Source organism: Melanotaenia boesemani, chromosome 10, assembly GCF_017639745.1.
Source record: "Melanotaenia boesemani isolate fMelBoe1 chromosome 10, fMelBoe1.pri, whole genome shotgun sequence".
NCBI classification, from domain to species: Eukaryota; Metazoa; Chordata; class Actinopteri; order Atheriniformes; family Melanotaeniidae; genus Melanotaenia; species Melanotaenia boesemani.
The window spans coordinates 433,547-458,939 of record NC_055691.1 but is presented as its reverse complement, the minus strand read 5'-3'; the positions used below and the strand labels follow the sequence as shown (position 1 = coordinate 458,939).

The following is a 25,393-nucleotide window of genomic DNA, read 5'->3' as shown; positions in this document are numbered from 1 at the left end:
CCTTAGTTCTGTCCTGTCAATGGGCTATATAACCGGCTAGCTTGATAGCAGAGTCTGGAATGAATGAGTGATCCGGTTTCCCCCTCTGTGAGTCGGGTTTGATGACACACACACTCACTCACATACTCTCCTTCTGGCTGTCTGCTGTCTCACTCATAGTGTAGCACCATCTATCTCCCCTTCTGGTTTCACATAATGGTATGATCCTATATCCTCACATGTGATTGGCCGCCAGTCCATGCGGGCTAATCCAAACGAAGCAGTGCCGTGGGCAGAGCTGGGGCTGAGCACTGGGAGCTAAGAACGCAGCAAAAGGAAAAAAAAAAACTGGTTCACTACCAAGCATCAGCTCTCAGAGCCGGCTCTCTCACGCATGGCACATCACTAATTGTACTAGACCTGATCAGTGAAGGGAAGGGAGATGATTGCTTAATCATGTTACGTGACACAAAAAATCATTTCAGAGGGCGGGTGCAGCTCTGACAGCTGGTGTGTGTCCAGAGGATGATGCCACATTTTGTTTCAGTCAAAGTCCAAAGATCGTTTCCTAAATCGTTTTTATTGTAAGAAATATTATCCACCATTCACTCTGATCGTTAAATGTGTATCAAGCTAGTAAGTCTTTCCTAAATAGTTTTTATGATATTATCCACCATTCCCTCTGAATCAAATATGTAAGTGATGTATCTTGATCAGGAGATGTGGAAAAATTGGCTTTCAGGCAAAAACGTCTCTGGACGCTGACTTGAATAATAAAAAGAAGTTTATTACAAAAGTTCAGACATCAAAACAGATTTCTGCAGCAAAATCTGGAGGTCCCAAAGCCAGAACGAAGACCTAAAGACCTGATGTGTCGTTCTGTCTTATATAGGGTTTAAACAAAGAAAATTCCTCAGTCCTGTGTCCTCCAGTCATAGAGTTTGCCTATAGGATGCTCATTTGCATAGAATGCATGTTCGTGTGTCAATCGAGTCTGTAGGACAGAGAATCTTATATGGTAAAAACTTGAGTGTGTACCATACAAATGCTATGCTTAGACACCTCATAAGTAAGGTAATCAAGACAGAAAGACAGGCGACGACATATTTAAAATTAAATTAAACATTGCCATTGATCGTGACATTTTATACTGGCAAGATACTGGCATGTCCTAGTGATGGGCTGTTTGGCTCTTTTCAGAGAGCCGGCTCTTTTGGCTCAGCTCCCAAAGAAGAGCCGGACCTTTTGGCTCCCGAACGGCTCTTCATTTAGCATCTTTTTTAGCCCCATAATTTACCTTAACTTCTCAAAAATTAATGAATTGTGTTTTGAAAACCCTTTTGTGTTCAGCATTTTTACGAGAAGCCTTATATTTACCTTCATTTGTGCATTTATTCTGATACAAAACCCCTTTCTTTTGTTTTATATTTCAACAAATATCTTATGTTGCACAAATAAACAAAAAACAGCAAACAAATCCACAAAACAGAGCGAGAACCAAACTCAAAGCAGCATCAATGTCCTCAGGGCAGGTTGGCATTCAGAAAAATAAGATGCCTCATCTTGGAAGCTGATCCGGTTTCCCCCCCTCTGTGAGTCGGGTTTGATGACATGATGCACACACTCACGTACTCTCCTCCTGGCTGTCTGCTGTCTCACTCGCAGTGTAGCGCCATCTATCCCCCCTTTCGGGTTTCACATAATGGTATGATCCTCTTGGCCGCCTGTCCATGCGGGCCAATCCAAACGAAGCAGTGCCGTGGGCAGAGCTGAGGCTCAGCACTGGGAGCCAGATCTCACTCCATGCATGGCACATCACTAGATCCTTCGACTGCCACCAACGGAGGAAGATCATTTCTGTGTCATCATCACGATTTGCTCTTCCCAGTGAGGCTTCAAGCCTTTTTTGGGAATTTTTGGGTTGTTTGTTTTTTATGTGTTCTGTTATTTTAAGTGGATGCTGAGTTATTTTCTTCCTGATAACAATGCCTGAATCCAAAACGTTATTTAAACCAGCTTCAGAATAGTTTGCATAAAAAAAGGACAACATTTGACTTTGTACCAATGAGGCCATTCAGCTTGCAGACGTAATGGTTGCCATACACTTGTGTCCAAACAGACAATTAACACTTGTTTGTGCTATATAACAGGCAACCTTGAACACAGAAGCTTCAGTTTCTCCTCCTTCTGGGTGTAACATTGTCTTTTGCAGGATTTGTAAATATAGTGTAGCCACATCTTTGTTAATTAGAGCTTCATTCTGATGTCCTGTGATTCTGTGTGACTGCTCTCATTGTACTGCATGTTTTAATAAACTTGACTGTGGTCTTCTCATTGTGACTCTTGGTAAAAGTATTTCCACCACATCATAGAACTGCATTCCTTATAAAGTATTAGCCTTGAGTTGAATCTGATAAATAAACACTGCTGGCCAGTCAACTCAGAAGCATGCAGGCTAAACAAACTATTCGTAGGATCAGAACTAAATCAAACAAGCTGGTTACAAACCCCAAAGACATAAACAGTAGCTTCAGAGATTTTTTAAAGAATTATATATATTGTAAGATAAAAGCTGTTGATGCACAGTTAGATATATATATTTTTCTTTACTGAACATCCCTCAGCTACACGAAGCTGTCAGGGATTATCTCCAATCTCTAAAGCTGACCTCTTAAATGCTATTCATACGTGCACATCTGGAAAATCAGCAGGCCCAGACACTTTTAGCTGTTTAGCTCTTGAACTTTTGTTTCTTCTGTCTGAAGATTAAGTTGCTGACAGTCTGTTTCACTTTCTACCAGCACTGCACGGACATACTGTCGTGCTGGTTTTTTTTAGCTTGTGTCTTGCTGCTTCACGCTCCTCTTCTTCGCCAATGTCTTTTATTAGGTTTAGAATTGCTGGCGGATCCTCACGCCTTTCCCTCAGATTTAGCTGAGGAAGCATGAGGTCTGATTCAGTTGCGCATTTAAGGAGTTGCTCTAGCCTTGCCTTGTTGGCTTCACAGACTGATAACCCACCTTTTTGTCCTACTTTGTTTAGCATTCTTTCCAGTCTGAGCAAGAACTCACTTAGTTTTTGGTGCATCGCTCTGAATGTGAGATAAAGTTCTTCTCCCGATTCTGACATTGCTGTGCCTGTATGCAGTCCACATGGCTTGCCATGGGATTAGTTGTGCGTACTGCTTGAATTATCTTCAAAGCTGCACCTTTGAGACTCTTAGCAATCCTCCTTTGTTTCTTTTTGTCTGGACATTCATACTCTTCAACCATTTGGCTGTTCTAGCCGGCTGTCCACCAGGTGGAGTAGGATGGACTCCAGAAAAGGTTCTAAGACACCTTGTATGCTTTGGTAGCAAAGCATGACTTACTGCACGGATGATGGACTTATGATCATCGTTCCAGGAAGTGGTAGGAGCATATAACCTTTTGATGTTGTCCATTGTTTTTCCTTCATCCAGTAGAAATTTGTCCAATTTCTCTGTGAATGGATCTGAGTCTGTTTTGGGTTAAGAAATCACTAATGTCCATTTAATTTCTTCTTTAGATGAGACCACTTCTGGCAGACTTTGGTGGAGTCAATTTCTTTCTTTTTTTTTCTTTTTTTTTTATGGCAGGGCCTCCAATTCTCAACAAAATCTGTAAATTACTCTGCGTTTCTTTAACTCAGAATAATAAACTATTTTGGTAACCCTTATTTATAAATGTGTGACCCTTTAATTTGACACCTGTAATTCTGTGACCATACAGGACACACATTAGGACACAACACAAAATATTTAAAGTCCAAAAATTTGAAAGATTTATAGACAATAAATTAATAAGGAAAACAAGAAAAACAAAAATAAAATTTTAATATTTCAACACTAAATATTCTTTCCTTTTACCTAACTTATATGATAATCACCAAGTCCTTTATTTTTTAAAGTAATAGGGTTCATAGTGACAAGAAAACAAAGAGTGGTCACTTCACTTGTTACACAAGCAGAAAATAAAATGCTTTGGTTTACTCACAAATCCGCTGTTGGTTAGGTGCAATGGATTTTAAGAGCTTGTCCATGACCATGCAAATCCTTCTTGCCAATGTGGTTGAAATAGACTACACTCTGACAGTATGGAGAACAATTGGGTGACACTCAACTGGTCTATCCACAGCAGAAAGATCCCAAAAATTCCAGCAGGTCCACTAGGCATTAGAAGTCTAATTAGTGGTATATATTCATCTGAGGCTCATACCTACATACAAATTCGCCATTAGCTTGTACCAAATGCTAACATGCTAACTCGCGGTGCACTGTTAAAATATCTACACACAAAAAACATTTGCATCGATTATTCACTCCGCACAAGGGTATATAGTCCGAAACAGGAACGTATACTCTGCATCCACTAGCGTTTTATGACCATTTTCCCCGTAGCTTACTCTCTAACCTCCTCCAGGAAAAGCGTAGCAGCCGAATGCACAGCCCTAGATGTGTTTTTCTCTTGCCTTACTTAGATCCCATGCACATACATATGATTGGTGGACATTGGGTTTACACCAACCAATGTAATAAAAGAAATGCTAAATTGACAACACAACAAATGAGACTGTGAACAGAGCACATTTTGATGTGTACATTCCAAACAAACTTACAGTAAATACAAACAGCATTTTAATAAAACAAATGACCAAAACTTCAGTTGGATTAAAGAATTTTTTAATTATTTATGAACATGTTTTAAATGATAAATGAACTAGGTTCTTTTCTGTCATTTTAACCATAACTATTTCCAATAAATTTGTATTTTAGCCTTTACAGTCTCAAATAAATATTTTAGACCAGGCTGCATCCAAAATCCAACAGCAATCGAACTTACACAACACTTGCAACAATTCTTGCACACAGGATGTCATGTTGAAAATATCCATGTCCTGGCAACTGCAACTATACTGGATTCCCAATTCAAAACATTTGGGGATGTAACATCTGCACAAGACGCTGTCCAGGGTAACTGGTGAATGTGCTGCAAGCATGAGAATTATTTCTTGTTTAGCTGTGATCCAGAGCACTCAGAGTGCAACGGCAGATGCCACAGTGGAGGTCCAATGATATCTAGCCGAACCCTAATTCTCCAGAGGAGAAGACCCACTCGATTACTGGAGAACACGCAAATCTGTGTACCCCAGCCTACTCAGGCTGGCCAAACAGTAGTTGTACATGCCAGCCACATCTGTGCCTTGTGAGAAGGTCCAAAGGTGGAGCTGGAGAGACAGTGTACTAGAGGAAGAGCAGACTGACTCCTAACATTATTGAAAAAAATACTGTTTTTGAATTAAAATCTATGACATGTCACAAAGTTGCCAAAGCATTTTTCTCATAATAGATTTTAATACAACTGTATAAAATCAGTAACACAGTCACTATCCCCGCTGCACAAACAGCCCTTCCCTCATATGTTCTCATTCCCACTGTGAGTAGCTTATTCTGTCATTAAAGATTGGTATACTTTACATTGCACTATAATTCTGTTACCTAAACTCATGTTACCTAATAACCCCTCTTTATCATTTATATGAATGGCAGAGAAGTAAGGGATAATGCTTGACGAGGTGTCCATTATCATAAATTAATGGTGGCGTGAACCGTCCGACGCAAAGCGGAGGATGGTTGCTTCCACAAAGTCCATTAATTTCTTATAATGAACACCTCAAAGGGCATTATCCCGCTTATACTAAGGTCACTTACGAAAGAAAGAAATATTAAATCAATTATTATTACGTTAATGTTGTTTTTCACCATTAAAATCCCAAGTTATTCACAAGAAGCGACTGATTGGATTATTTCGTTGTGACGCATTGCCAAGGTAACTGGCTCTGACACAGAACCTGCAGCTCGGTTGGTGAAGGATCCAGTGCGCCCAGTCAAAAGTCCTCAAAGAACGAAAGTTTTCTTCTCTTCAAAGTTTCAGGATTAAAGCCTCCACAAACTCTGTCAGCCTGCCTCTCTCTTCCTTTTCTGGTACATCAATAATTCAGATATTTTTGTGGCATGACCAACCCTTGAGAGTGTTTATTTTCAGTTTTCAAACTAGATAGCTCTTGTCCAGGTGGCTTATGCAGTTTTTATGGTCCACCATTTGTTCAACAATGAGCACTTGTTCAACAAGTGGACAAACCTCGTCAGCTGCAGCCCATATCTGTAAAAATGGCAATGTCTAGCTGAGCTAAAAGGCTGGGCTGTCTGCTTGTGGTGAAACTTGGGTGACATGTTGGGTTTTGTTATGTTTGTTGGTACATAGATACATAGAAACTGAATTTGGGTCTGTGTGTTCATGTAAATGTTAATAACCTCTCAACAAATTACATCTTTGCAAATACAAAGGCTTACAGTTCAATGAGGAATCTTTAATACCAAAACCTTCAACACTTTACAGTTGCTGTGCTGCCATCGCTGCTGCTACAGGCCGTTCCTTCTCCTCCACCCGTTTTCTTCGTCTGTTAAAGAAACCAAGCTGAGGATAGAAGACACATGATGATTTGTTATCAAATGGTGTCATTTGATTTAGATAAACATTGCTCCTGTAGTGTTTTAAAAGTACTAAAATGTGGACTGTGTCATTTACTATTTTCATTTACAACAAACAAAGGAAACATGAGCTGGTTTGACTCCAGCCAACTGAGGCTGAAGGTCAAAAGAAGTTGACAGAATTTTACTTATAATGCACTGAAAAATCGTTTTAATGTAATAAGGATATGTGTTTACATTCCATAGGCCCAGGACGAGTAACGACAGCAGCATCAGACCTCCCAACGAGCTTCCCAGTATAATTGGGATAGGGATGGTGTCATCCAACACTTTCCTTAGATCCAGAATAATCTGCAGTTACAGCAACAGGAACCATCACATCACCTGTTGGCTAAAATTTATTTGACAAACCAACTGTTATGAAATTTCAGATGCATTACATTCCAGCAAGATGCTTTTCTTTTAGGGTTCAAAAAGTGGAGATGTACCTAACAATGCAGGTGCACCAGTGCAGGTGCACTCTTTTTAAATAATTAAAGAGATCATCCAAATTAAAAGTAAAATATACTTCTTAAATTAAATCAAAATATTCCAATAAAGCAGCATGTTATCACTTTTCATTTCACAGGTGCATTCATGGAAATAGTCTTGTCCATTATCATAAATTAATGGACGTCGCAGAGACATGAACTGTCTGACTACACGCCAGACATGATCTGACGCGTCTGCAGCCGGTGTCTGAGTTTCTGTTGTCACGGTTACCAACTACTGTTTAGTCAGCGCAATAATTTACAACAATAGGTCTGTTTGACCAGAACTTCTTTCATAGGTGTCCATTATCACTTTTTAATGGACACCCTCCAGCCAATAAGAATAGAGTATTCACCCAGACCATGGTATAGGTTTTTATTTGTAAAGCTAACACAAAGACTTTAGCACCTTCCAAACCAGGAGCGCTTCTTCAGCTTAAGACCATGGGGTCAAACTGGTCTGAAGCTGTACAGATCTTGTTTCGATCCAGTGTGTTTAAATGTCTGTTCCTTACAGAGCAGATTATGGGCATTTACATAGAGAGCAGTCACTTTCTTTATGTACATGTTATATAATTTATCATTTTAGCACAAATGTGGATACAGTGTATATTTTAATTCCTTGTTAATCTGTTATTTTAACAGTGAGAGAAAAGACAGCTGAACACTTGTACCAAAGTTTTATATCAAATAATAATTAAAAAAAAGAAACAATAGTGTAATCTGACTTTTTTTTCATTTTGTCTTTTTTTTTTACCACAGCAGGTGGAAGGATAAAAGGAGATGATAGCAACAGAAATGTGTATCATCATTTACTGTTAAATAGTATATGACTTGTTGAGCTGTTCCAGGCCTACAGGACTTCTGTTAGCTGCTGTTGGAGCTTTCTGGAGGAATCCAAGTGGTTCTGTCCTACATCCTGCTTTGTTTTGGCAGTTCCCAGATGGGTGGATCCACTGAATTTAGAACAGTCCTGGATTAAACATGTAATCACTTCTAGCTTGTCTGGTTGATGTGTGCTGAGAGATCCACCAGGGATCACACACTCTATCTGCTCCTCCACATCTGGGTGTTTGATCATTAAAGATAAAAAAAGTAAAGTTAGATCCAGATTATGCGTAGTCAGATACACACTACTCACGTAAAGCTATGGAAAAGTGGGCTATATATTATCGGAATAACCTGAATCCAGTATAACCGTTACAGATTAACATAAATTTACTTTCTCTTAAGTTTTTATTGCACAACTCTAACAAAATGATTAACCACAAAACTAAATAAATATCTGAACCATGAATGTTACAGATGTTACATCATGTTGGTCAGATGTCTAAATTAGAATTACTAATTAATCATACTGAACAATCTGTGACTCAAGGTTCAAGTTTCAAGGTTAGTTTTTTTTATCCCCAGTAGGGCAATTGGTTTTGCAGCCAGTGGCGGATGACAGGATAGGGAAGGACAGGATGTAGAGCAGAAGGAAACAGCTGAGAATGTTGACACACAAAACATCCCGATGGACGTAGTGAGAACCTCCAGGTCTTCGTGGATCACCATGCCCATGGAGAGGAGACGAAGGCAGCGTCGAGAGAGAATACAGAAGCGGGGCTGCAGGGTTGGAGTGTTAACCCGACTCCGGAGACAGCTACACAAACCACCGCTTCCTAGCATTTTCCTCACAAATGCACGATCCCTTGCTAACAAGATAGATGATCTGAGGCTCCAGATAGCAACCAACAACATTGTTTAGGACAGCTGCATCATTCTAATCACGGAATCATGGCTTTACACACTCATTCCAGACTCTGCTATCAAGACGGTTATATAGCCCATTGACAGGACAGAACTAAGGAGTGGTACACTGACACAGTGAGTGTGTCTCAATCCATTACGTGAATGTACTGGAAGGTAGTGCGTAGTGTGCACTACCTTCTGCAGTGCACACTATCGTGGGTAATAGTGATGTGCCATGATGTGGATCAGCCATCCAAGATGAGGCGTCTTATTTTTCTGAATGCCAACCTGCACTGAGGACATTTATGCTGCTTTCTTGAGTTTGGTTCTTGTTCTGTTTTGTGGATTTGTTTGCTGTTTTTTGTCCATTTGTGAAATATAAGATTTTTGTTGAAATATAAAACAAAAGGAAGTGATTTTGTATCAGAATAAATGCTTAAAAGGAGGCAAATTTAAGGCTTCTCATAAAAATGCTGAACACAAAAGGGTTTTCAAAACACAATTCATTAATTTTTGCGAAGTTAAGGTAAATTATGGGGCTAAAAAAAATGCTAAATGAAGAGCAGATCAGAAGCTGGCTTTTCGGGAGCCGAGCCAAAGGAGCCGAACATCCATCACTAGTAGGTAAGAGATTTCATTTGCTGATTTTACTTCTTTTAAATATCTTAGTTTTATTTTAAAGGGCGTTCCTAAAATCCTATTTCTAATCATCTACAGACGTTCAGGACACTGTGTAAATTTTATTGATGAATTTTGTGAATTATTGTCGGTTATCTCTACTGATTTTAACCATTTCATCATAACTGGGGATTTTAACATTCACATAGATAACATGACGGATGGAAATGTCAAGGAATTTTGTTCCAAATTGGATGTTTGGTTTGTGGCAACATGTAAAAGAACTGACCCACATTCGAGGTCACATTCTGGACCTGGTTATTTCAGGGTGTTGATATTTCTTCTGTTGTGGTCACTGACTCGGCCTTGTCTGACCATTTTTGTATTTTGTTTGATTTATTGATCACTCAGAATGTCCAACCAACCTGCTCCTCAGTTAGGAAGAGGAACATTAATGAAAGAACAAGTTTGTGGAGGCCATAGCTATGTTACCAACAACCAGTGCAGAGTCAGTTGATGGACTCCTGGATCATTTCAATCTGAAAGTCTTGAATGTAATGGATGCTGTTGCACCGAGTCAAGAGCACCTTGAGCAAACAGAAAACACCATGGAGAAATACCACTGTGGTTACCAGCCTAAAAAGAGAAAGCAGAAAAACTGAGCGGAAATGGCGGAAAAATAAACTTCAAATTCACTATGAGCTGTACAAACAAAGCCTGTGTAACTATAACAATGAGCTGTGCAAGGCCAGAGAGCTGCATTTATCTGGAATGATTAACAGGAATGTCAACAATTCTCTCTGTTTGCTATGATTGAAAAACTTACTAATCCTCCTACACAGATAAGCCCAGAGCTCCTTTCCACTGAGAAATAAAACCAATTTACCAACTTTTTTAGACAAAAAATTAAAACAAGTAGGCAAAATATTAATTCCACACAGTCACACAAGAAAAGTAGTCTGTGTCTAAAACCTGGAAATAATTCTGTTATGTCGCAGTTTAAAATGGTTGATTTAAAAATCCTACAAGAAACAGTTTGGCATTTGAAATCAACAACATGCACTCTGGACATGATCCCATCCGACTTTTTAAAAACAGTTTTTACCTCAGTAGAAAGTGGTCTCCTACTGATAGTTAACAGCTCACTGGCATCAGGCATTTTTCCCAAGTCACTAAAGATAGCTGCTATTAAGCCTCCTAAAGAGGCTTAATACTGTAGGATACTGTAGACCACAGAATCCTGTTGCACAGGCTGGAAAACTGGGTTGGACTTTCTGGAGCGGTTCTTAACTGGTTCAGGTCCTATTTAGAAGGCCGGAGTTATTTTGTTACGATCGGCAGCTATGAATATGAACGCATGGCCATGACTTGTGGAGTCCCCCAGGGGTCAGTCCTTGGACCTCTTCTGTTCAACTTGTATATGCTGCCTTTGGGCCAAATATTACAGAACTTTAGCATTAATGATCAAAGTTATGCTGATGATACACAACTTTATGTCTCTGTCACCAGACGACTGCAGTCCAATAGACTTATTGTGTCAGTGTCTGGAGCAAATAAACACCTGGATGAGGGAGAATTTTCTACAATTAAATGAAGACAAAACTGAGATTATTCTGTTTGGTAGCAAAGAGAAGAGGGTCAGCATTGGCAAACACCTGGAGACTCGGGCTCTTAAAATCACTGACCAAGTTGGTAACCTTGGAGTGTTGATAGACTCAGACCTGACTTTCAGCAGCCACATCAAAGCTTCACTAAGAAGCTTTTTACCAGAAACATCAACAGGATTAAAAGTTTAGTCTCCCAGAAAGACCAAGAGAAACTCATCCATGCATTCATCTCCAGTAGGCTGGATTACTGTAATGGTCTTTTGACAGGACTTCCTAAAAAGAGCATTAAACATCTGCAGCTCATCCAAAACGCCAGGACTAAGAGATCTGAACACATCACACCAGTTTTGAAATCTTTACACTGGCTTCCAGTCAGTCACAGAATAGATTTTAAAACCCTTCTGATTGTTTACAAATCCCAGAATGGTTTAGGCCCAGAATACATCTGTGATACGTTCAGAGAATATAAACCTAGCAGAGCTCTTAGATCCAAAGACTCTGGTCAACTAGTCCAGACCAGAGTCCAGACCAGAGTCCAGACCAGAGTCCAGACCAGAGTCCAGATCAGAGTCCAGACCAGAGTCCAGACCAGAGTCCAGACTAAACATGGAGAAGCAGCATTTAGCTGTTATGCTGCAAACAAATGGAACAAACTGCCAGTGGAGATTAAACTTTCACCAAATGTAGACATTTTTAAATCCAGGTTAATAACATTTCTTTTTTCATGCGTCTATGCATGAAATCTGCATGTTAACTTTTTTTTTTATCTTGCTTTTAATCATTTTAATGTAATTTATTATTGTATTGTGATGATGTGTTGATGCCTTTTACTATTTCTAAATATCTGTAATGTCTTTGTGTTATGTAAAGCACTTTGAATTGTCCTGTACATGAAATGTGCTGTACAAATAAACTGCCTTGCCTTGCCTAAATATTTCCCTTAAGACTTGTATTAGAAAACGATCTTGAGGTCCCTCAACAAGAAGCAGGAGTTTATGAACAGCACATTTGGACTGACCAAGGGGCTACATGCATAGATGCATAACATGCATAACTTGTGGAGAGCTCATGATGGAAAAGTGGCTCTCCCTGCAGGATTGTCCCACCTGATGAATCAGGAGGCACATGGCCCTTCCCATTGTACTAAGGTCCAAACAATGAAAAATCTCTTCTCTTGGTGGCATTCCCACATCCAAGCAATGGTAACAAATTACATTAAAGAATGTAAAACTTGCCAACAGTATAATGTGAAGCCCATCCTAAAGCCAAACATGGGAAGTTATCCTGTCCCTACCGCCCCTGGGCAGGAAATTGTCATAGACATGGGTCCAGAACAAAGAATACAGGGATTACGTTACATGCTGGTGGTGACTGATGTGTTCACTTAATGGGTAGAAGCAATTCCCACAAAAAAAGAAGATGCAGCTTCAGTAGTCAAGTTCCTTATAAACCAGTACATACCCAGACTTGGCCTCCCAAGGGTGATCAGATCTGATAATGGCCCACAATTTAAAAACTCTGATCTGGTAGCAGTGGAAATAGCACTAGGGCTGAAACACAATGTACCACCCCCAGTCACAAGGTCAGGTGGAGAGAATGAATAGGATATTAAAAAGGAAGGGAGCTAAGATTTGTGCTGATTCACACCTGTCATGGGTTTAGGCCCTTCCAGTGGATCTAATGTCACTCAGGGTGTTTACTAACAGTAGTACTGGTTTCTCTCTGTATAAACTTTGTACAGGAAGGACATTCCCAGGACCGGCTTCAGTGGGTCTAAGAGGGAAGCCCCTTGACCTCAGTAAGCTGGCTTATGGTCCGTTTTACAGAATGCTAACTGCACTGGTAGCATCTCTGTCTTCACAGGTTCAACGCCACCACCAGAAAAATGAAGAATCCTCGGGAGCCCCCCAAGACCCCCTGACTGGATTTGGCTTAAAGTAATAAAAAGAAAGTGGACAGAACCTAGGTGGATGGGACCATTTAAGATGACACTTGCAACCACACATGCAGTGCAGCTCGACAGGAAAGGCAATGTGTGGTACCACCTTAATCAGTGTGCAGCAGCAGAAGCACCTGAAAGATCTCTGTCTGAAGTCAGGGAGAACATGGCTCAGACTACAACTGCATCAAAAAATAAATAAATAAATAAATAAAATAAAATAAAATAAAAAAAGACTTTAAATATATTTTTGTTATTTTTCATTTTAATTCCATTTTACTTACTGAATAACATGAAGTTTGATTTTGCAGCAGTATTTGGTAGTGCTTGCAACCCCATTCTTTTAACTCTTCAGGACACACAGGCCAAGGATGCAGGCGTTTGCTGATAACCACGAAGAGGAAGATATCCTTTAAAATGTCTTATATCCCTTTTTAATTCACTTAGGGAATCTACGTGACAAGGGAGGTTGAAGAGTTATTTTGTGTTCATCTTACTTTATAATATATCTTTTTAGTAAAATGTGCTAATTGTCAATATGAAATGCATAGGACAGCAGATCCTCAGTACATGTGGGGTAAATGCAGGATGTTACATACATGGCAATGATGCTTAACTTAGTGTATGGGTGATAAGTATGGGTTGGTCTGGCAGTTTGTGTCCATTGTCTTGTATTTCCTGCTCTACTCCCTTCTACACACTGTACCTACACTGAAAGAGACGTTGTCTGGATGGGAGCAGATGTTGCTCTAAAACCTCCATGTACTTTTCAGCATTGATGGAGCTTCACAGATGTGGAAGCCATAAACACCATAGGCACTCTGATGGCACATGTCAACAGAGATGCAGGTTTTTAAACTGTCCAGTCTTAACAAGCTGGATGGTCCCTCACCTTTTCACCTCCCCATGCCATCCATGGTTACCAAAAAGAACTTCATATTTTGAGAACAGAACAGTTTTCCAATTTGCCTCAGACCATTTTAAATCAGCTCTGGTCCAGAGATGACGGCAGTATGTCTGGATCCTGTTCACATATGGTTTCTTTTTTGCATGATAGAACTTTAACCTGCATTTGTGGATTTTAGGGTAAACTATTGTTCAACAGATAGTGGTTTATGGAAGAGTTCCTGATTCCATGCAATGATTTCCAGTAGAGAATCACATCTCTTTTTAATGTAGTGCTGCCTTAAGGTAGCCGCCATGTTGCACCTCGTGCGTGGTGTGTCGCACGAGGGAGAGAGGGGTTAGGTGCATTTTGAAGACTCCTGTGCACATGTGTTTTAACAGCCAGAGTTTACTGCACTCTTGAATGCACTAATGAAAAATAAGCACCTTATTTGTATTTTGTACTGAAGTTTATTTTGTTAATTTGTTAGTTCTGAACCTGTTGACTTGTAGATGTTTCCAAGTTTTACAAACACATTCAATACTGCACATTTCAGTGGTCTGTATGTTTTACATAAGCTTTATTTGAATTGTTTAGCTATATATAAAGGGAAAATACCAATTTCTTGGGAATGATACATTTTATTTGAATGTTTGTAGCAATAACAAACTGTGGAATAAAATTGTGTAACTTTATGTACAAGGACTGTTAATGTGAACACATGGTTATGCAGATGTGCTCATCACAAGGACAGAAGTAACCAAGCATGCGTATCATGATTGAGTGTATGTTAGTAAAGGTGGTCAAAAGGACTCATAAGGACTGATTATGGAACTGGTTACGACGAATTTAAAGCAAACTGAAATGACAAATGCAGATATGATTGTGATGTCTGATGTTAAATAAAAGAGACGCAATTTTGGAGAGAAATGAGATGCAACGTTGCCTTACTTTTCTTCTTTCACCTGCTGATAACAGGTAACATCTTTGTTACGCCGTCATCACTCCTGAGACCCGTAACAAATCTTGGGGGCTCGTCCGGGATCCGGCGCCACCTACTGGTTTGGAGCTGATCCACTGATGACATTTGAGACCAATACTGAAGCCGATGCTGGTGTAGAGCTGCGAGCTGAAATGGAGGCGGAGCTATCTGTGAGCTGACTGATTCCATCGGGAGAAACAAGAGGGAGTTTCGTCATAGCTGAGAGTGGGAGGAAGAACCTGGTGTGGGACATTAGAAAAAGCCTGCTCAGCTTGTCCGCGGAGGAACTCTTTAAGATCACCAAAGGGGTGGGGCCAGCCGCAGGACAGGACCGGCCCGAGCTTGAGGAAGGAGACCAGGAAGGTTGCTTTGACTACATCAGTTCCTTCATGTATAGTAAGCATCTACTTGAGTCAGAGGACAGTGGGATGGTTGAGTTATTAATCTTGAAGGACTGTATTGATGCTGTTATTAAGGACAGAAATGTGACGCATGTGTCTGATGACAAAGAGGTTTTAGAGTCACAGGCAATTCACGTTCCAACTCAAACAATGTACACACCCCCCAACACAGATGGCACTGTTCCTGGCTTACCAGTAATCAGCACTCATGACACAGCCATGCAACCCCAGGTTCTAGATGTAGTTACCAACACAAACCCAGTTGACCTTTCACCTAGCCAGCGTAGTGATACCCTTGCAGCTAGCCCCACAAGTCTGGCCAAAGCCGCATCTGACACCACAAAGGTTGAGTTGCAGGAGATGCTCACTAGCTATGGGGAGCTGGGAAGGAAGCTAAGGCATAGCATGTTGTCACCTGCAGAGCAAGCGCTTGGGCATGCTTCACTACATTCAGACCAAACAGCCAAACCTAACAGGGGCCAAGTCCAAAATGAATCATCCTGTCAGCCCATGACCCAGATGTCTCGTGAGGGCTTCATCTCCCTAAGAGATCTTACCCATCTCCAGAGAAGGGAGTTCAAAATACAAGGGGGTCAAGTTGGAGACTATTTTTTAGATATAAGCTACAATAATATTTGTAAACAGATTGATGAAGGGCTCAGAGAAGGCTTCCATGACACAGAGATAGTTTGAGGAATTCTCAGGATAATCAAACCTGGGACTTTCAAGGATATGCTTATCAACAAGGATGACCTTACTGTGACTGAACTGAAAGGATTTCTCCAGGCCCACCTCAGAGAGAAAAACAGCACAGAATTATTTCAAGAGTTAATGTGTGCCAGACAGGATGACAATGAGACACCGCAGCAGTTCCTCTACCGTGTGATTGGCTTGAAGCAGCATGTTCTGTTCACATCCAAACTGCCAGACATAGGCATACAGTATAGTTCAGCTACTGTTCAGGATGTTTTTCAGCATACAGTCTACCAGGGTCTTGGAAATAAGTACAGTGACATACGGCAAGAGTTGAGACCTCTTCTGTCAAGTGGGAAAGTAAGTGATGAAACAATACTGCGTCATGTGATGAGGATCACTAACGAGGAAAATGAGAGGCAGAAGAGGATGGGATGGCCTTGCACAGTCCAAAAGTGCAGTGATGAGCAAGGAAGTACAGTTAAAACAAAAACTGACCAAATTAAACAGCTTACAGATAAAGTCGAGGAGCTCACTAGTTTAGTAGAGTCGATGAGACAACAGTGCTAGCCACGACCTGTAGATGTAGTGCCCCAACACACGCTGAATAGGACAAGAATAAAAAGAGACAAGCCATTTGGGTGCATTAACTGTGTTGAGCAGAAGCGCTCAGACTGCTGTCATTGTTTCTTTTGTGGAGGAGAGGGCCACAGAGCCATAGGCTGTTTAAAGAAACAGAAAAATCCGGGAAACGCAAACTGGTCACTGCAGCGGGGCTCCCAGTGATCAAACCAGAGAACAAGCCCCGAGGTCAGTGTGCCAAAGAGAATAGTGATCGAGATAGGTCAGAGAGCCAACAAACCGGCCCTATCTTGCCCACTATCCCTGAAGCCACCAAAAACAGTCAGGGTCAGACCTCACCTCTGCCCAGCCTTGAGTCATTATGTACCAGACGTGGTGCAGTTGCAAAGCTAATAGGATAATTCAATGTAACTTAAGTGGCCAGCCAGTAACCACATTAATGGACACAGGTGCGCAAGTTAGCATGACAAGCCGTGCATGGAAAGAAAAATATTTGCCCGATCTAAACATCTGTCCGCTGTCAGAAATAATCGATGAAATAGATGAGATAAAGGTGCACACGGTCACTGGGGGAACCCATCCCATTTGATGGTTGGGTACCCTTAAAGATAAACTTGCCTGGGAGTGAAGATCCCAGTCTCTCTATCCGTGTTCCGGTCCTTGTCAGCAGTCTGCCCATGGACAGATCATTGATTGGTTTTAATGTTCTGGAGCAACTCATTGAGGGACAGCCAGAACAGTTAATCCCAAATCTGACCACACTACTCCATAACACCATCGCGGTATCCCCTGATAAAGTAGAGGCGCTTGTAAGTTTTGTTCAGACAGCAGAACAAAGTAGGGCACCAGGTCGCCTCAGGACAGGTGGGAGGGATACAGTTATTCCTGCTGGACAGGTCGCTTGGTTGAAGTGCCGCGTTCCTGCTGCCATAAACCCTTCTGACAGCCGTGTATTGTTTGAGGCAGATGAATGCAGCCAGCCTTTAAAGCAGCTAGATCTCGGAACAGCATTGGTTGAGGTACAGAACCCACCCAAGCCCTATGTTAAGATTGCTGTTGGCAGTAACACCAAACATGATGTAACATTACCAAGGAAGACAGCCCTAGGCACTTTAAAGCACATCGAACGGGTTGTGGAGGCTGACTCATCAGAAAGCCAAACACCCGCTGTAGCAGTCGACAAGGCTGTTGCTCAGCCTAATGACTCGGGTGAGCTGGACCAGCCTCTTTGGGATCCACCTGTAAGCCTTGAGCATTTGAATGGAGAACAGCTAGAAGTGGTCAAGAAAATGTTGTTTGAGGAGTCTAAGGCGTTTGCAAGAGATGGGAATGACATTGGTTGTAATCCCAGTCTGCAAATGGTAATCAGTTTGAAAGACGATATCCCGGTGCAGAGGGCGTACACTTCCATCCCAAAGCCGCTTTTTAGGGAAGTCAAAGAATACATCCAAGACCTCCTTGTGAAAGGATGGATTGTTAAATCAAAATCCTCCTATGCTGTTCCAATCGTGTGCGTGCGTAAGAAAGATGGCACATTGCGCCTCTGCATAGATTATCGTTTATTAAACCAGAAGACTGTGCCAGATGGACATCCACTGCCCCGAATAAGGGACCTGCTACACACTCTCGGGGGAAACACCTGGTTCAGCATCCTTGACCAGGGGAAAGCCTACCACCAGGGGTTTATGGCTGAAGGTTCATGCCATCTGACTGCCTTCACCACTCCCTGGGGGCTTTATGAGTGGGTGCGAATCCCTTTAGGCCTCTCGAACGCCCCTGCAGCATTCCAGAGGAGCATGGAGGAGATGTTGAGCTCTCTGAGGGATGACTGTTGTATACCTTATCTTGACGATATTCTCAGCTACTCCCAGTCATTTGAGGCGCATGTAGAGGTGGTTAGAAAGGTGCTCCAGGCCTTACAATGCTATGGTGTGAAACTCAGGCCTGAAAAGTGTTAACTGTTTAAAGGGGAAGTTCGCTACGTGGGGCGCCTAGTCAGTGCGGAAGGCGTCCAAATCTTTACAAAGGACCAATAGGCTGTACTGGCTCTGAAAACCAAAACTCCACAGTCCGTCGGTGACCTGAGAAGGGTCCTTGGTTTTCTCAGCTATTACCGCTCATACATACGAGGTTTCTCCAAAATAGCTCAGCCGCTGTATGAGTTACTGCAGGGGAAGTCTTTAATACTCCCAGTCCAGGGTCGTCATGGTAAAACCAAAGGGCCCCAACTGCCATCTAGGGTGCCTATTGATACCTTGCAGCAGACGTCACAGACGCGTTCCACTGCGTTCGAATGCTTGCCGCCGCCATATTGAGTACCTGTGCTGAGTACCTGAACCACACAGGTAGTCGGAGATGCCGTCAAAATGCTGTGCAGTTGGGTGTGACAAAAAGAAAGGAGACCGAGATATAGCTTTTTATCGATTACCAAAGGAAGAAGAACGTCGTCAGAGATGGCTTTCAGCGATCAGGAGGGTTAACTGGACGCCGACTGCAAGTAGCCGTCTGTGCAGTGTACATTTTATATCAGGTGAGTTTCAATGCAAAAGCTAGGAGAGCTAGCTTTAGCTAGCGAGGTCTGACAAACAAACTTTTTAGAGAAGTAAGTGATTAGATTAAATCCGATTAGACCCTTTGTGCAACAAATGCATTTGATTAGCATTTCATATGAAGATCTTTCAACAGAGACAGCAGTTGTTAGCTTGGCTTACATATCGGTCTACAGCAACAAAAGTTAGCTTACACCACAACAAGCTAAGCTGCCAAAGGACGCTCCTCTGCACTCTGTGCTGTCTTAATAATAACTGACGATCGGTAAAACAGCAGCGGATATTTTAATCGGTTTCCCTATTGTTTTATTTATGGCCACTTCTGTGCACTAGCAGCATTTACAGTTTTCAGTTTCTGTTAACTTCGGGTGGTAGGTCAATGTTGATAGTTTATTGTGCTTAGATCAACTTAAGATATTTCATTCATCTGGTTACTTGGTTGTAGCTGCCTGGAAAACAGGTCGAGTAATATTAACTGAAACCTCTGTCTCATCAGGTGCAGAAAGCCAGAACCCACTAAGCTCAGACTATGTGCCAACAATATTTCCTCATCTAAGTTCTCCCAACAAGCAGAAGAGGATTTACCAAATGGCACGAACTCAGGCCCTGAAAAGAAAAAGGGCAGTGAGTGATTGGCTATGGGTCACGGACCCTGACACCTGCCAAACGAAGCTACCACCTGCACAGTGGCAAGTTAGAGTTCCTGGCTCTTAAGTGGGCAGTGTGTGAGAAATTTAGGGACTACCTCTTTTACGCTCCACACTTTACAGTGTATACAGACAACAACCCACTTACGTACATTATGAGCACTGCTAAACTCAACGCAGTTGGCCATCGCTGGGTAGGGGAGCTGTCTGACTTCCATTTCAGCATCAAATATAGGCCAGGAAAGGATAACACTGATTAAGACACACTTACTTGTGTACCAGTTGAAATGAAACAATACATGGCTTCATGTACAGAGGAACTGTCTCAGGAGGTCGTGAATGCAACCTGGGAGGGAACTCGGATGGCCCAGAAAGATGAAGTGGCTTGGATGGCAGCCCTCTTTGCTTCCTCCAACAGTGCAGTCCTACAACCTCACCCACCTTTCCAGGAAATAAAACAGGACGACTTGATTCAGGCTAAAAAAAAGGACCCCATAGTTGGGGAGGTGTTAAGACTGAAAGAGACTAAGAGCAAACTCACAGATGACATCCGGAGGTCAGTAAAGGGACCCGCGTGTAGACTTCTCTGTGAGTGGGATAGACTTCACCTTGAGAATGGACTCTTATACCGACAAACACCTACTCGAAAACAGTTAGTTCTACCTCAGGAATACTACGATGTAATCCTGAAACATCTTCACGATGACATGAGACATGTGGGCACAGAGAGAGTACTCCATCTCGCCAGGGAGAGGTTCTACTGGCCTCATGAAGGACTATATTGAGAACTATGTGACTAAGAAATGTAGCTGCATAAAACAGAAAAAGCCCTCAACTCATGTGCGAGCACCAATGAGCAGCCTAAAGTCTAATTCGTCCCTTGAATTAGTCTGTATTGATTTCCTGCACCTTGAGAAGAGCAAAGGGGGGTATGAGTATATTTTGGTGGTGGCTGACCACTTCACAAGGTTTGCTCAGGCCTACCCAACCAAAAACAAGTTGGGGCGGACGGCTGCTGAGCGAATCTATAATGACTTTGTTCCTCGTTTCGGTTACCCTCACAAACTCCATCACGATCAAGGGAGGGAATTTGAAAACAAGCTTTTCCGAGCTCTCCGGGCACTCCCGCACAACCCCCAAAGTAATCCAGCTGAATGGTTCAACCATACACTACTACAGATGTTACGTACCCTGACAGACAAAGAAAAGGAAGCATGGAAAGAACATCTCCCACAGGTCATACATGCTTATAACTGCACCCGACACGAGTCCACGGGTTATTCACCCCATTTTCTGCTTTATGGGCGGCATCCCCGTCTTCCAGTGGATTTTCTGTTTGGGTTGGCACAAGGGTCTGGCCCGGAGACACACAAAGGGTATGTAGAGAAATGGCAGAAAAGGATGACAGAAGCATATCGTGTGGCTAACAGTAACAGTCTCTCCTCTAAGTCTCATTATGACAAGAAAGTGAGGGGAGTGGTCCTAAAGCCGGGAGATAGGGTGCTGGTTAGGAATTTGGGTGAGCGGGGTGGGCCAGGTAAACTGCGTTCCTACTGGGAGAGTAGGGTGTATGTGGTCAAAGAGCAAGTTTCAGATAATCCAGTGTATGTTGTCTGTCCAGAAAATGATGAAAGGGGAAGAATGAGAACCTTGCACAGGAACCTGCTTTCACTGGTCAATGATTTACCGGTGGAATTCCCACAACAGCCATGTAAACCAGCAGCAGGGCCACCACAAAAGGAGAGAAAGGCTCGGGTGGGGACAAGTGTCAGGAAAGATCAGGCAGTAGTCACCGAGACGTCAGACTAAGATGATGGATCAGAGGGAGGATATTATTTGAGGGTACCTACAAACTGGGTTGGGCCAAGAGTCACCATTAACCCTGAGAAGCCAGTCAGTCATCAGAGGGGGAAAGAACATGTACGGGAGGTATCAGCTCCCTCTGGAGGAACACCCACTCAGGCGGGAAGGGAATCTGTTGAAGGGCAGGACAAGTCCTTGCTGGAAATGCCTGTAAGGGGCATCCAGCACAGAGGTGACAGTCATCCTGGACCACACAGAACGCATGAAGGGAGCCAGATGTGGATGGGGAGCCAAGCAGTGATCGAGCCAGATTCTGAGCCACTAGGAGATGGAATAATTAATGAGGGACCAGATCTGGATCAACAACACCCATAACCAACAGGACACCCCTCAGCAGAGTGGATCGGACGATGATATGCAGCCCGCCCAGAATGCACCTCCTGAGGAGGAGCCAAAGTTGCCTCAACACGAATGTCCTGAGGAGCAGAGGCCAGGGCTCTCAACCCGACTCCCCAGATCCCTTGCGGCGGTCCACAAGGCAGAGACGACCAGGGCAAATGTTAACTTATCCATCTTTTGGTCAGCCAATATATCAGTCATTTCCCTCTGTGAGTGCTGTGGACGCTTGTTTCTTCCCCCCCAGCAACCTCTAGTATCTACAAACATGCTTACCATTGTTCCAAAGCCTACCTCCTATTCAGTATCAATGTTTATCTTTACCCTACCCTATACAGGGTTATTAGAAGGTTGTAGGGTACCATGCACATAAATCTTTGGTGGTTAAAAGGTTGTTTGGCATTGTATGTATATATGGAAGTGCTGGAAATACTGAGTTGATATAAGGTGCAGATTTAGAGGTTTATTTAGCATTTAGATGTTTATGTTAAGTGCCAGGAGTCACTTTTGTTGTCGGGGAGAGTGTGGCACACCTAAAAAAAAGGGGTGCCACATTTAATTTATTTATTTATATTAATTCTGTTTTTTTTTTTTGTAAAAGTGAGGGGCGGAACATTTGTCTTCTCTTTTGTTGCTCTGGGAATGGTAAAGGGGACGGTACTCCGCTTTTTACCCAGACGCAATTTTGGAGAGAAACAAGATGCAACGTTGCCTTACTTCTCTTCTTTCACCTGCTGATAACAGGTTAGTAAACCCCCTCTAAAGCACATATTATTTGGTTAATAAACCGGACTTTTCCAAACAACACGTCCACCCCCTCCACCGCATCTAAGTCCAAGAGACAGCGAAATGAGGATTCACCTGGAGCTATTTCACCACCGGGGAACGACTCAACGGATGTTCTGATCTCTATAGATAAGAAACTCAGTAGTTTTGATGCGCGTTTGAGCCTGGTAGAAATTCTCCACAAAGAGTTCCAGGCGCTATGTGAATCACTAGAATTCAGCCAGAAGCAGGTGGAAACTCTGGCTGTAGAAAATGCTGGTCTCAGAGAGTCGGTAAAATCCCTCACCGAGGGCTTGACCCGTCTCTCGGAGGAAAATAAGAAGATGAAGGAAACGGTGATCGATCTGCAGGCGCGGAGCATGAGAGAGAACCTGGTATTTGCAGGGATTCCAAAGCAGACAGAGGAGGACCCCGAGACCACGGTGAAAAACTTCATCAAAACCCACCTGAAGCTCCCGGAGGAAACGGTGAAAAACATCTCCTTTCACAGAGTCCATCGGCTCGGCGGGAGGAAACCCGGGTCCAGCAGACCAAGACCTATTGTAGCGAAGTTCGTCAGCTTCAAACAGAAGGAGCAGGTGAAGAACCAGGGCTGCGAACTGAAGGGAACCAACTTCGGAGTAAACGACCAATATCCGAGAGAGATTCTGGACCGACGGAGAGTCCTGTTTCCCATCAGGAGGAAATCCATCACGCAAGGTGCTCGCGCTGTCATCGCGGTGGATAAATTATTTATTAATGGACAGCTGTATCGCGACCCGGACATCACTCCGTGGCTCTACTGACTTGGTATGTGCTTTAATTTTCCTGTTTTCTCACTAGATCATGTTATATCCATAAAACTGCCATAAAAGATAATTTAGTTAACAGTAAATCCACTGCCCGTCTCCACTACACTGTTCTCAGCACAGATGCGTTTTTTAAATTACTTTTTTTCTTTGGCACTGTCGCTCTTTTCACTCTTTACACTTCTTCTCTCTGACCCTTTAACGGTTAACGGTAACACTTGTCATTATATTATATACACATCAGCACTTTTCATGATTCACAGGAACACACACACAGAACAGCACAAGCGCACATACATCTCTGTCACAACCAGCTGGCACATACACATGCACGCAGAGAAGCAGTGGGATGCACGCACACACGCTTCAGTAATATGCATATAGCCTCATTTCTGTGGTTGGTTCATGAACGAACTCACATTTGTCACTTGGAATGTGCGTGGAGCTGGCACAAGGGAAAAGAGGTTAAACATTTTTAATCGTTTGCAGGAAATGAAAGCAGATATAATATTACTCCAAGAGACTCATTTATCAAACTCAACAATAGATCTTCTCTCAACAACCCAGTTTCCACACGTGTATTCAGCTTGTTATAATTCTAGGCAGAGAGGAGTAGCAACTCTTATTAATAGAAGGTTAAATTTTGATATAGATAATACAATCATAGATCCAGAAGGCAGATTTATAATAATTACATTATCTATTAAAAATGTTAAGTTATGTATCGCAAATATATATAGTCCAAATGTTGATGATCCGTCCTTCTTTCACTCCCTCTTCGCCTCTATGGTCACTCAGATAACACACTAATTGTAGGAGGTGATTTTAACATTATACTGGAGAAAAAAAGTACCACAGGAGCTCATCGAGTCTGGAAATCCTCAGAAACTGTAAAACAGTACATGAAGGATTTTCATCTCTGTGATGCTTGGCGCTCTCACCATCCCACACTAAGAGAATACACCTTCTTCTCTTCAGTTCACCATTCCTATTCTAGATTAGATTATTTCTTAACTAGCAGCTCGCTGATGAATGACATGTCAGAAATCAGAATCCATCCTATTAGCATTAGTGATCACGCACCAGTATCATTCACTCTGAGAAGTAAGAGCAATAAACCAGCAACTAGAAACTGGAGATTTAATATGTCATTACTTAAAGATCCTGAGTTTATCAGCTATTTCAAAAGAGAATGGTCCTTATATCTAGAAAATAACGACTTGCCAGAAACTTCAGCAAGTGTTCTTTGGGAAGCAGGAAAAGCAGTAATGAGAGGGAAAATTATTTCCTTTTCTTCTCATAAGAAAAAGAAGGAAACTTTGAGAATTTCAGAGTTAGAACTTAGAATTAAATCCTTAGAGGACGCTTACCATGTCTCCCCAGAAGAACACACACTAAATGCTATAAGGAAAGCTAAACTTGAATTTAATGAAATAATAGATAAAAAGACGCAGTTCTTGGTGCAAAGACTTCGCTTGGAGAATTTTGAGCATGGCAACAAATCCGGAAGGTTCCTGGCTAATCAGTTAAAAACAAATAAGGAGAAAACAACTAACTCCTCTGTCAGAGATCCAGAAGGAAACATCAGCCACGACCCTGACAAGATAAATAACACTTTCAAAGAATTCTATAAAACATTATATACGCAACTAACTACAACAGATGACAATATTGATAAATTTCTTAGTAACATTAATCTTCCACAATTAAAACATGAAGATAAAATGGTCTTGGATTCCCCCCTTTCAGTCGGCGGACTCCATGAAGCTCTCCAGCATATGCCCAACAATAAAGCTCCGGGTCCAGATGGTTACCCAGCAGAATTCTACAAAGAATTCTGGACAATGCTGGCACCCACTTTCTACAATATGATATTAGAAATAAAGGAAAAACAAAAAATACCTTCAAATATGAACCTAGCCAATATTACTCTACTATTAAAACCAGGTAAAGACCCGACACTTC

At 42.1% G+C, this 25,393-nt stretch overlaps 1 protein-coding gene across 1 annotated transcript in view; it reads right to left on the bottom strand.

Annotated features, from left to right (window-relative positions):
* Positions 1–4,758: 4,758 nt before the first annotated feature.
* itga11b (integrin, alpha 11b) overlaps positions 4,759–25,393 on the bottom strand; it is a 186,933-nt gene continuing 166,298 nt past the window's right edge. The window contains 2 exon segments of the mRNA XM_041996966.1: positions 4,759–6,473; positions 6,725–6,838. Coding sequence (XP_041852900.1) covers positions 6,390–6,473; positions 6,725–6,838 — 198 coding nt within the window. The 3' untranslated portion in view covers positions 4,759–6,389.